At 37.1% G+C, this 13,200-nt stretch overlaps 1 protein-coding gene across 3 annotated transcripts in view; it reads left to right on the top strand.

Annotated features, from left to right (window-relative positions):
- TTC17 (tetratricopeptide repeat domain 17) overlaps positions 1–13,200 on the top strand; it is a 139,481-nt gene that overhangs the window by 45,906 nt on the left and 80,375 nt on the right. For all 3 annotated transcript variants that reach the window (XM_050758249.1, XM_050758248.1, XM_050758250.1), the window contains exons 9-15: positions 1,134–1,294; positions 2,696–2,808; positions 5,516–5,662; positions 7,048–7,163; positions 7,320–7,485; positions 8,644–8,721; positions 8,859–9,083. In XM_050758249.1, coding sequence (XP_050614206.1) covers positions 1,134–1,294; positions 2,696–2,808; positions 5,516–5,662; positions 7,048–7,163; positions 7,320–7,485; positions 8,644–8,721; positions 8,859–9,083 — 1,006 coding nt within the window. The remainder of the gene's footprint in view (positions 1–1,133; positions 1,295–2,695; positions 2,809–5,515; positions 5,663–7,047; positions 7,164–7,319; positions 7,486–8,643; positions 8,722–8,858; positions 9,084–13,200) is intronic.

Raw genomic sequence — 13,200 nt, 5'->3', positions numbered from 1 at the left:
AATTAACTGTAATAGTTGAGTTTACTTTGGTTAGTAGAGAATTAAATAGAGATTTAGAATTCATTAAGCTTTTGTATTTGCTTATTTTCCAATCTGTTTAAGGCATAACATGGTAGGAAGTAAAAAGGATGACAGCTTGCTTATTCATAACTGGTTTCTGTTATACCTGGCTGAGCTTTTCCAGTATCATGCTCTTAACTGAGCTGGCTCTATCTTTACACAATCTGTGTAGCTCCTAAAATCTCTATATGTTACAGTGTGTAATAGGCAGTATGGGTTTTGTGATTAAATGTAATCAGGCAGCTGATTTACTGAAATCAGGTGGTGAAGCATATTCCTTTCTAAGTATAGTTTCTGTAGTTTTTCCTGGCCTGTAACCAATAAGTTAGAATATGAAAGCAAAGTACTGTGGCCCCTAACTCTTAACTTTGTCTTTAAGCAGAATCAAGGGAAAAAGTGAAAAGGAGGAAAGGATTCTAGAAAGACTTTGAATGTTGATGGCACTAATGCAGATTTTGTAGAGAGTAATAGAGTTGTTAAATACGTAAACTTGTATATTGTCATGTATTTTTTTATGGCACCTGAAAAATGCAGCATACCATTTGATGTCATGATAATTGTATTGCCAGGTGTCATGGCCGATGCCTGTAATCCCTGTTATTCTGGAGACTGAGGCAGGGTGGAGGGGAGGAATCACTTGAGGCCAGGAGTTCAAATCTATCCTGGGTAACATAGCAAGACCCAGTTTCTAAAACTAAATTAGCCAGGCATGGTGGCATGTCCCTGTAGTCCCAGCTACTCCTCAGGAGGCTGAGGCAAGAGGACCCCTTAAGCCCAGGAGTTGAGCCCAGGAGTACAAGGCTGCAGTGAGCTACCATCAGGCCTCCGCATCCAGCCTCGGCAACAGAGCGAGACCCCATTTCTTTTTTTAAAAAGTGGTATTTAAAGGAAGAATTTCACGTTTATCTTTTTGCCCTGTTATTATTGAACTGGTGGTACAGGGTTGTATGTTAAATAAAAGGAAAACACGCAGTAATTGTTGCTGAGAACCAGAAAAATCTATGCATTTAAGTGGGTTTAAAATTTTATGATTTTATAGCTCTAACTTTTTCCTGGTATTAAAAAATGTTAAGATCTCTCCAGCGAACACTGAATGAGTTAAAAGAGTATCAAAAGCAGCATGACCACTACCTGAGACAGCAGGAAATCCTAGAAAAACATAAACTGATTCAGGAGGAGCAAATCTTAAGAAATATCATTCATGAGACTCAGATGGCAAAAGAGGCACAGTTAGGTAAGTAGTGACTCCAAGTAATTGAAGACAGGTTAGGAAATTCGCTTCTAGCGTGCTTTACTATCATAGCTTTCTTGTAGCCTTAAAGCAGTGTGAAGTTGTGTTTATGACTTCCCTACATCTTGAAAGCATGATTCATCACGGTGGGTATACCAGGAGGCTTGGGGAGCTGGTGTGGTCCGCCTTGCTTTTTTCAAATTTACATTTTGAAATAAAAAACAAGTCTTGTACATCCTAGAAATTCTTAAGTTATTTGCCTTCTTTGCTCAACATCAGTTTGGTTTTTTTCCGACTTTAATATGCATATCAGTTTCCTGGAGATCTTGTTGAAATGCAGATTATGATTCAGTAGGTCTGAGTTGAGGTCTGAGAGCCTGCCTTCCTAATAAGCTCCCAGGTGATGCCTGTTGCCGCGGGTCTAAAAACTCTGCACTGTGGTGTAACAAGGCCTTACACTAAGGGAATATAAGCCAGACCCACCTAGAAACAACCCATCCATACTCCTTTTTTTCTTGCTCTCTTAAAAGCAGCATTTTAGAAGTGAAATTTTAGACTGGAATTTTAAACCTGGATCGATGGATAAGTTTCAGGGGGTTCTGAAATCCTCTCGAAAATTATATGTAGAATTGTGTATGTGTCCAATTGTATTTTTCTGGGAAGAGGGTATATAGCTTTTATTAAAATCTCTTAAGCATCTGTGATCCGTAAAAATAGAACCACTGGTTTATAGGAACTTGGATTGGCATGAGAGCAATGATTTGGTTATATCTAGAATGTTTTGTTTCTAATTACGAGGGAGCAGATCTGACAACTGAACACCAGAGAATAAATTAATAGAATCTCTTAATTATACCTTTCTCCCTTGATAAGTATGTTCGTCAAGAAAGCTTCTTAACCTTTGACGCTTAGCTGTGACCATTTATAGTTTATTTTACAATTCCCTTAACACATTTTCTTTGCTATTATGAGAGTAAGGAGTATGCTTATCTTTGGAATTACTTACTGCCCAGTCTACTGAAACGCAACCAGAGCTCTTACATATGCATTTGAAACAAAATTATGAAGTATATAAAGCAAATTCTCTCCAGAAAGATAGCCAAAGTCTCTTAAAACAATGTAATCAATAGATTTTACAATCATAGACTATAATTGCTGAAAGATACCTCAGTAATCATCTAGTGGAGTCCCTTTGTTTTTATAGGTGGAAAAACTGGGACTTCTTAAAATGATTTAATTTGATTAGCCATTAATGAATACTTCTCTATATAAGTACATCCTATATAAGTAGCCTGCTGGGCTCTTGAGGGATACAGGGTTGATACTAAATGACTTAGTCTAAGAAAATCACATTGGCATTGTTGACCTTGCTCATCATTTGTGTAATTTTCTTTCTTATTCCAGGAAATCATCAGATATGCCGACTGGTAAACCAGCAGCATAGTTTACATTGCCAGTGGGACCAGCCTGTACGCTATCATCGTGGAGATATCTTTGAAAATGTGGACTATGTTCAGGTCTTTTTCTTGGTCCAATCTAGTTCTTATAAACTTTTGCTTTATAAAGATTTTTAAAAACTTTTGTTTTTTCCCATGATTCTTTATATGTTTGATCTCTAAAATTTGTGGTTATCATTTAGATCTTTAAGATTTTGAGGCTGGGCACAGTGGCTTATGCCTGTAATCCCAACCCTTAGGGAGGCAGAGGCAAAAGGATCACTTGAGCCTAGGAGTTCAAGACCAGCCTGGGTAACATGGTGAAACCCCATCTCTACAAAAACATATATAAATTGGCCAGGCATGGTGGCTTGTGCCTGTAGTCCCAGATACTCAGGAGGCTGAGGCGGGAGAATCACCTGAGCTCTGGAGGTCAAGGCTGTAGTGAGCCCAGATCATGCCATTGCACTCCAGCCTGGGCAACAGAGCAAGACTGTCTCAAAAAAAGAGAGGGAGAGAGATTTTGATGATCTGTTTTGTTTACGAAGTCAGATTTATAGGGAGTACTCAGTAACTCCATGGATGCTTTCTCTTTCTCAAAGTACCATCTACATATTTATATGCACATGCATTTGATTCTTTTCTCGTTTACCATGGGAGCTAGAATTGGGCTATTATTACTATTGAACTCAAAGCTTTCATCTCCCCACTTTACCTGTTAGAGTAAGACCTATTTAAAATTTGAGAGCAACCATGCCATTTGTTTCCTGAAATAATCAGTCCAGTTATATTGCCTCAACCAATACCACCAACAAAATACTCATTATCGACAGAAAATCTTTTTTTTTTTTTTTTTTTTTTGAGATGGAATTTTGCTCTTTTTGCCCAGTTCGTAGTGCAGTTGCCTGATCTCGGCTCACCACAACCTCCACCTCCCAGTTTAAGCGAGTCTCCTGCCTCAGCCTCCCAAGTAGCTGGGATTACAGGCATGTGCCACTACGCCTAGCTAATTTTGTACTTTTTAGTAGAGACAGGGTTTCTCCATGTTGGCCAGGCTGGTCTTGAACTCCCGACCTCAGGTCATCTGCCCGCCTCGGCCTCCCAAAGTGCTGGGATTACAAGCGTGCACCACCGCGCCTGGCCCAGAAAATCTTTATTAAGCACACTGCTAGGTGTGCACTTTCTCTCACTTTGTCTCTATATACACACATATGTGTACACACACATACACACGTGTACAATCCTAATCTATCTAGTTGGGAAGAACTAACACGAAAATATAATGATACCAAATAGTACATAATTGATGTTGAGTAAGTGATACAGACAGCAAGTACAGCCAGAATTCTGAGTATCAAAAAAAAGGATTCAAACACTGAAACTTTTTGAGCACTGACATGATGCTCAAAAGAAATGTTCATTGGAACATTTTGGATTTCACATTTTTGTTGGGATGCTTAACAGGTAAGTGTAATAAAATATTCCAAAATCCAAAAAAATCTCAAATCTAAAATACTCCTGGTCAAGCATTTCAGAAAACTGATACTCAACCTATATTAGAAATAAAACAACATTTATTCTATCTTAGAGAAAACTCATCATGTCTCTAATTGTAGATATAGAAATTTTCAGCAATAACTAATTAAGATAACTAAGAGATTAGGAGACCATCTATAGCAGGACAAACCACAAAAACTTAGAACTCTTTAATCTGGAAAAATCCAGACTGCATTGGGAAAAATTAAGAGACAAAAAGTAAGAAGCCATTTGAAAGGGGAAATAGTGATAGGGACCAAAAGCTTCCTATGAGTATTGTAAACCAGCTCCCAGCAATATCTCGTGTTTGGTTTCCAAGGGAAAGAATAAAGGAAGACCAGATTCACACCCTCTGGCATTATAGCTCCCTGTCTTAAAACCAAGCATTTTAAAGGGAAAAACGGGGATGTTTAAAAATGAAATAGATTGAAACCCAGGTGTACCTTTTGGACTTTTTGATGGTCTCAAGACCATTTGAAGGAGTGTAGCTTCCAATAGACTATACTCATAAAATTGTATCACCACTATACAGTGAAATAATCCATTCCTATTCATAAAGACCTAGAGCTACAAATTCATCATATTCATTCCTTTTTCTTATGTCTTTCCTACCCCATCCCATCCCCAGTCCCATTCTCATTATCTAGCAAGGTTTCAGAAATACACAGGCATCTTGTAAGTATATCCAACATTGTTCCACCTTGCTTTGAAAGAAGGCTGTATATGTTTGTGTTCTCCCATCTTCTAAGTTACCCTTTCACCCCCTAAAACTTTCATTTGTAATTGATTGAATGCAGTCTGTAATCCTTAAGTGATAGTGATAGAACCCTTAAGAACACTTTCTTAAGTTCCCTCGCTTCTACCCACACACAGCACACTAATTTTAGAGTGGTGAACATTTTAGTGTAGGAAGAAAAGGGGAATAATGAACCAGATTTCTAAATTAGCTAATTATTAACCTAAAGAGACTAAATCATAAAAATGAAGCAGAGGGACAGGAAAATGACCTATGCCATTTTTCTCATACTCCAATGGCAAAGTTATTGAAAGTTGCTAACTATGTATTATCCATGAAAGAATATCATTGGGGCATAGCTCTTAAAATTAAAAGATCCAATTGCTTTATTACTGAGCTACTTTCTGATTTTCTACTAATTTTGAGTATTCACTCGCTTTTTTGGTGTGAGTTAAATTATAGTCACAACTCCTTTTCCACTTTCAATTTGATTGAACTTTTTGTTTCATTTTCTAGTTTGGTGAGGATTCATCAACCTCCAGTATGATGTCTGTGAACTTTGATGTTCAATCAAATCAGAGTGATATCAGTGATTCGGTCAAGTCTTCTCCCGTAGCCCATTCTATTCTCTGGATTTGGGGCAGGGACTCTGATGCATATAGGGTAAGTTAATAGAGGATGATGAAGCAGTTTTCTCAAACTGACAAGATCCATTAAAGCAGTGCCCTCAACCTCACTGATTAATATGGCCTCTATGACTGTTCAGATTAGTTCAGCAAATGTGTATTACATTTCTATTAAATGGAAGCCATTTTGCTAGGTAGTGAATGAGTAAGATGCAATTTCTGCCTTGAGTTTTTCCCAGTCAAGTACAGCAGAGAGATACCCTGATTTCAATTTAAAGCTTTATCCTCTGAATATTATTACCAACCTTAACAAGTTTCTAAACTTGACCCAAGAGTATGTTTTTATATACTTCGCTTGATCAGCATTCTTTTATTGAGCTCCCATCTGTGTGCTAGGCTAATGCTAGCGGTGTAATAGATAAGCCCGCTTGCTCTTCTGGAGCCTACACTCTAGTAGACGACATAGACAATAAACAAGTTAGTACATGTGCATTTCTAGACTAGCTAAGAAAGAATTGTAGGTTAGCTGAGGCAGATACCAAGGTATTAGGACAGAGACTGTGATTTTTATTCACCATTAAATTTTCAGAATTTAATCAAGGGTTTAACAGAATTAAACAACCACTTAGATTTAATTGTATGTAATATAAATCCCCCAAAGTTTGATGGCTTCAAGATTTAAGTTTAGTAAGCCTCTGGTACATCTTGTTTATATTTAGAGAAAGTGAACATTTTACAAATCATAAAACAATTGTTAAACTTTGGCATTGGCAAAAAAAAGACCTTAGTTTAGGGAAAAATAGTGTTCAATGCCAGGTTTTATAGGCTTATGTATGCTTTCAGGTACAAGTAATAAGCTCCACCTCAAATTAACTTAAACACAAAGAAAACGTGCCTATTATTACAGGAAGTCCAGAAATAGGATAAACTTCAGGTTTGGTTGATTCAGTGGCCCAGTGATGTCATCAGTGACCCATTTCTTCTTTTTCTTTCTTTTTTTTTTTTTTCTTCACTCTACCATCCACAGTATTGGTTTCATCCAAAAGCTTGGTTTTTTTCATGGTCATAAGATGACAGCCAGCAGCAACTGGAACAACATGATTTTTTGTTCATAAGTAACATAAGAGCCTAAGACTTGCTTCTGTTTCCCAAAAACCCCAAGCAGACCTCTTCTTGTGTCTCAGTGGCTCAACTGGCTTATACCCTAGCCCAACCCTGAACCAGTCTGTGATAAAGCAGGTAGAATTGCTGACTTAGATTAATAATCTGCAGTAGCAGGAATATTATAGTGTCTACCATAATCTTAAGGTATTATAGTTTTGTTCAGTTATTGTAGTATATTTATATCATTTTAAAAGCTTCTTTAGCATATTGAAATACTGAATCCTAAGAAATTTATGAGAAATGTTATTTCTTTATCAGGACAAACAACATATTCTGTGGCCTAAAAGAGCAGATTGTACAGAAAGCTACCCTAGAGTCCCTGTTGGTGGGGAATTGCCAACGTATTTTCTGCCTCCGGAAAACAAAGGACTCAGGCAAGTGCTGATGGATTTGGCAAAGCACCTGATTCTGCATGATTGTCATCTGGCGGTTCTTTGAGAGCACCAGCCTTGGACTTGAAAGGTTAAGTCTTTATCTTGAAGTCACCCAAACTTTGAAAATATGAATCTTGTTCCTTTTTCTTGTGCCAGGATCCACGAACTCAGCAGTGATGATTATTCTACAGAAGAAGAGGCCCAAACCCCTGACTGTTCCATAACTGACTTCAGAAAAAGCCACACTCTGTCCTACTTAGTCAAAGAATTAGAGGTTCGCATGGATCTGAAAGCCAAAATGCCAGATGACCATGCACGAAAAGTAAGGCTCACTTAGGCTGGTATTTATTGCCGTCCATTCTGGGTGACTTCAGAAGCCTCTTAAATGGAACAAAAAATTGATAGAAGGTAGCTGTTTGAGCTTTAAGTATATGAAATGGAAGGATAGAGTTATAGACTTGGTGAAATGATGGCGAAGTCAGTCATGCTCTTAAAAGAGTGCCAGAGAGTTCCTCGGGGCTACTATACATAGATCACCTAAACAGTATTCCTCTAACTCAGAGCACTTCAAAGATGAGTAGCACAGAACTCTCAATTATCTAATGGAGTCGGTGTAATACAGGCCATTGCAACCACTAAAAGTTAGCTTTGCATCCTCCAGGCCCCCAGAAGTTTATATAAATTGAAAGCTTGAAGAATCTCTTTCTCTGGCCTTATCAACCCTGCTGTGACCTTATATGAGGTCCCTAGGAATTTATATTAATTTGATAATGACTCTGCAAACATTAGAAGTTCGGTTATGCTCTTTTCCTAAATTCCTATAGATTACCATATTAGATATCATTCCATAGACAAAAATGAAAAAAATTACCTTGTTAGCAATCACAGACCATCACAACCACCTTTTCTTTTTTTTTTTTAAGTTAATTTCAAAACTATAGGCACTTATTACTGCTTACATTCGACAGACATTTCCTTAGGCAAGAACATTATGTGCCAGACATTGTTGTGGATGCTAGGAATACAAAGATAAACAGACCATGATCTGTGCCTTAGAGTTGCTTACGGTTACATAAATGCTGCAGGAACAATGAAGTAGAATAATGAGGATCTGGTATTTTCCAGGAAGGAAAGATAGTAGATTTTTATTACATCAGATATTGCATGCTGTTGTCTGTTGAATAATTTCTTCTTGGGTTCTGAACACTTAGGCTGACTTTAATGGGGTATGGTAGGTTACTTTAATGTGTGTGGGTATATATGTCTTTTTAACTTTTTAGTTAAACAAACTATTACATACATGTGAGCAAGTCAACACCTGTTGGTATGTCAATGAATTTATGTCATATATATGATTATAAATATTTGTTCAGATTAGCTGTTCCTGAGGAGCTCAAGAAAAGACTACCATCTATAGAAATTCTTTCAAATGTCTTCCCTGTTATTTTCAATTGAGTCAGTCTTCCTTTTGATGTTTCAGATTTTGCTTTCCCGTATTAATAACTATACTATCCCAGAAGAAGAAATTGGGTCTTTCTTATTTCATGCTATTAATAAGGTGAGTCATTTACTTTAGACGTCTAAAACTTAAATGCTTCTGAATTATAACTGAAAGTTAAAATGCACTTATTAAAAATCTTATTTAGAACAAGTACTGTATTCTTGTACTAACTGAAGTATTTTTGGATTTTGCAGCCAAATGCTCCTGTCTGGCTCATACTCAATGAAGCTGGACTATACTGGAGAGCAGTAGGAAATAGCACTTTTGCTATTGCCTGTCTTCAGAGGGCTTTGAATTTAGCTCCACTTCAATACCAAGATGTTCCTCTTGTCAACTTGGCCAACCTTTTGATTCATTATGGCCTTCATCTTGATGCCACTAAGCTGCTACTTCAAGCTTTGGTCATCAATAGCTCTGAGGTGAGGTGTTAGGGGTTCTCATAGCTCCGTATACTATGAAGGATAACTCAAATTTAGATTACAATTTTTATTTTTCTAGGGAAAGCATAAAAAATGTCATATTCTGTCTTTCACAGTAGAATTTGCATTATTTCAAGAGAGTGTGAAAAAGCTTTTGTTTTATTTTGATGTGTTCTTTAAATTTTGAGTGAAATTTATAATTATACAGTTAAGTTTTTTTGGAAACTTACATTTAAATAACAATAACATAGCTGTAAAAATACACTGCCACTTTTTTATGTCAGTTTGAAACATCTGGTTTGTATTTTATCCTACTCATCACAGCATGCACACTGCTTAATATTACACTGTTTTACAACTTTAATTTATAGAAATATTTATGCCATTCAAGCCAGAGGACAATTCAAAGGTGGTTTTGATAAGAGTAAATAGGTACATTGATTTTTGTGCCCCAAACCTCTCACATGCAGCTTATGGAGTTACATCGGTGCTTTGTAGTTCATGGTTTTGAAGATACAACTTTTGTTTTTCATATTTTAACATCCCTGAAATCAGGATGGATGTTATAATTCCTGTCATTTTAGGTTTCATGAAATTCAGTTACAATAAATATACAATTAAATTGATTTTATACCTAATGTCTAAATGTTTATAGGTTTTATATCCGAAGAAACCTTCAGAAGGGATGTGCATGAATGGTTTAGGTGTATTTACGGTATCTGAAAACTGATTTTTTAAGGATGAGAAGAAAATATTGCCTGTTTTCCTTTGAAATACACAAATTCACAACTGGATTTTAAGCAAAAGTTTACAATCTCAATATTATGTAACAGGTCACATTGCCAGAGAAGTACATCAAATATTTATCTAATGCTTACTGTGTACCAGGTGCTGGTACTGTGGGAACAGATGTGACAAAGTGGGAGTGGAAAGTGCAGTGCAGCGGTATTCCCTTGAAACTTTTCATGGTTCCCTTTTTACTGTTTTCAGCCAAGGGACATAGGTAGTATTCTTCTGAAGAAAAAAGACCTCCTTTAGTGATTGGTTACCTTTTGATATTTTAAAATACTAAAATTTTAGTTGTTAAATACCATGGTGCTACAATAAGAATAAAAAGATAAATTAATGGCTCAGGGTGAGTACCCCAAAAATACACCTTTTTTTTGCTTTGAGACAGGGTCTTGCTCTGTTGCCCAGGCTGGAGTGCAGTGGCGTGATCATGACTCACTGCAGCCTCCACCTCCTAGGCTCAAGTAGTGCACCCACCTCAGCCTCCCTAGTAGCTGGGACTACAGGCATGTGCCACCATGTATGGCTGATTTTTGTATTTTTTTTGTAGAGATGGGGTTTCACCATGTTGGCAAGGCTGGTCTTGAACACCTAAGCTCAAGCAATCCTCCCATCTCGGCCTTCAAAAGTGATGGGATTACAGGCATGCGCCACCACACCCCGCCCCAAAAATGTACCTTAATCAACACCCTCTTCCCAACTATCAATGTTTGGAAATTCTTCCTTATAAGCATGTCTTCTATACAAATATTTCATAATGTTTCAATTCTACTGTACAGGTGATCTCTAAAAAATTTATTCCTACCTAATTTTAAAGCCATCAATTTAAATGGTTGTGTAAAGGACCAATGAATTGATACACCACAACCTACTTTTCTGTTGTTGCATATTTAGGTTGCTAACAGTACTTAGCTGTTATCATTGATGGTTTTCTGCAAAGGCCTTAAAAGATTGTTAACAGTGGAATTACTAAATCAATAAGAGAATGAATATTTTGATGGCTCTGGAACAAAATACGAAACAACCCACTAAAATGTTTGGGCCAATATATATTGCCATGAACAAGGTCTAAAAATATTAATTCCACCTGTGTCTTTATTAGAATTGAACAACTGAAATAACTGCTAGTTTTTTTGATTATTTACTAGAGCCAGGCACAATGCTAGGCATCTTACATGTAATAACTAATTTAATCCTCACAACAACCCTGTGAGATTGAATTTCCCCTTTAATAGATGAGGAAATTCTTAAGAGTTAAATGTATAGAATAAGGGATTTGTGGAAAGTCACGGAGCTTGGTTTTGAACTCAGGGAGATTGGCCACAGAGCAAATACTCTAGTCGTGTTATGCTACCTCTGAATTAACATTTATAAAGCAAGTTTGCTTGCTTAAAAATATCACTTCTCTGTTGTAACATAAAGTTTTATCTTGTGCTTGTTTTTTGTTTTTGAGACAAAGTCTCGCTCTGTCACCCAGGCTGGAGTGCAGTGACATCTCAGCTCACTGCAACCTTCGCCACCCAGGTTCAAGCTATTCTCGTGCCTCAGACTCTGGAGTAGCTGGGATTTCAGGTGTACACCACTATACCCGGCTAATTTTTGTATTTTTAGTCGAAACAAGGTTGTATTTTAGTAGAAACATGTTGGCCAGACTGGTCTCAAACTCCTGACCTCAAGTGACCCGCCCACCTTGACTTCCCAAAGTGCTGGGATTACAGGCTTGAGCCCTTGCGCCCAGCCTTGTAATTGTATTTTTAAAGTAAAAGTTTGTGTATATATTTTGTTCATTTTGGAATGTTATTTTTTAAATTTTATGCAAACCCTTTGTATGATAAACTCTTTAACTCCATCTCTCATGTGTTAAAAATATTTTCCCTCTTTACCTTTTTATCTTAGCATTTAAAAATTGACCTTAAGTTTGCCAGTCTTTTCAGTGTTGATTTCTATTGTTAGATTTCAAGTGTTCTCACAAAACTGTTTGTTTTTGTTTTCTGTGGCTTAATCGTTGAACAGTTGATTCTCAGATTATATAAAGATCTTTTCCTGTGTTGTCTCCTGGATATTTTATAGTTTTAGGCTTTACAGTTAGGTCTATGATTCATTTCAAGTTAAATTTTCTTTGTAGTGTGAGGTAGGGATCAGAGTTCATATTTACCTGGATATCCAGTTGTTCAGCTTCATATCTTGAGCAGACTGCCCATTTCCTGTTGAATTACCTGTCACCTTTGCCCTGAACTCCAGGCTCCTTTATTCAGCAGCTTACTTGACACTTCCACTTAGATGTCTAAAGGGCACTCTAGAACTAAAGGCCAAAAGCAAGCTCCTTAACACCTTTCCAAATTTCTTTTTCCCAGTCTTCTTCTTTTCAGGAAATAACAAAGCTATCTGTCCAGTAGCTCAGACCAAACACTTAGGGACTTCCTTCATACCTTTCTCCTACTCTCAGGGAAAATTCAATGCACTAGCTAACCTTGTTGATTCTGTTTTCAAAATATACCTCAGATTTTACTACTTATCATTGCTTCCACTGCTATCCCATCCAAACCATAATTATTTTTGTCTGGATTATTTTAGTAGCTTCTAAACTGGTCTCTCTGCTTCTGCCATTGTTCCCCAGTCTGTTCTCATACAGCAAGTAGTAAAATCCTTATAAAAAGTCAAATGTTGTTATTTGTTGGCTCAGATCCCTGTGGTGGCTCTCCATAGAACTCACAGGAAAATATGAGTTTGTAATGGTGTAGAAGGTCCTACATGACCTTGTTACTTTTCTGACCTTGTCTCTGTCGAGTCATTCCTTAGCACATTCTATCCTAGCCTCACTTGCCTCCTTGTAGTTCCTTGAACATACTAAGCATGCCCCTACCTCAGGGCTTTTGCATTTTCTGTCCTCTCTGCTTGCAGTACTTCATCCCACCAAGATTCTTCATTGCTTGCTCCACCTCCTCAAAGTCTTATGAATACCAGCTTCTCAGTAAGTCCCTCTCATACTACTCTATTTTAAATGATGCACCCCGCCACCTAGTACTACCTCTATTTCTTCCTTCTATATTTTTCTCTGTCCCATTTTACTCGCTGACACCCCCACACAAGACTGTAAGGTCTATGAAGGAGCAGTTATCTTTCTTATTTTCTGCTGTAACCTCAATGCTCAAAACTATGCCTGCAACATAGTAAATACTCAGTACTTATTTTTTGGATCAAGGGATGAAAGTTCAACTTTTTTTCCAAAATGCTAACCAGTTTATCTCAGTGCAAGATATTTTAACAGCCATCATTTTGTCATAGAGATAATTATAACACTTTGTTTCCTAATGCAAAATATAAAGAT

This window comes from Macaca thibetana, chromosome 14 (assembly GCF_024542745.1).
Source record: "Macaca thibetana thibetana isolate TM-01 chromosome 14, ASM2454274v1, whole genome shotgun sequence".
Taxonomy (NCBI): Eukaryota; Metazoa; Chordata; class Mammalia; order Primates; family Cercopithecidae; genus Macaca; species Macaca thibetana.
This window is presented reverse-complemented; position numbering and strand designations above follow the sequence as displayed.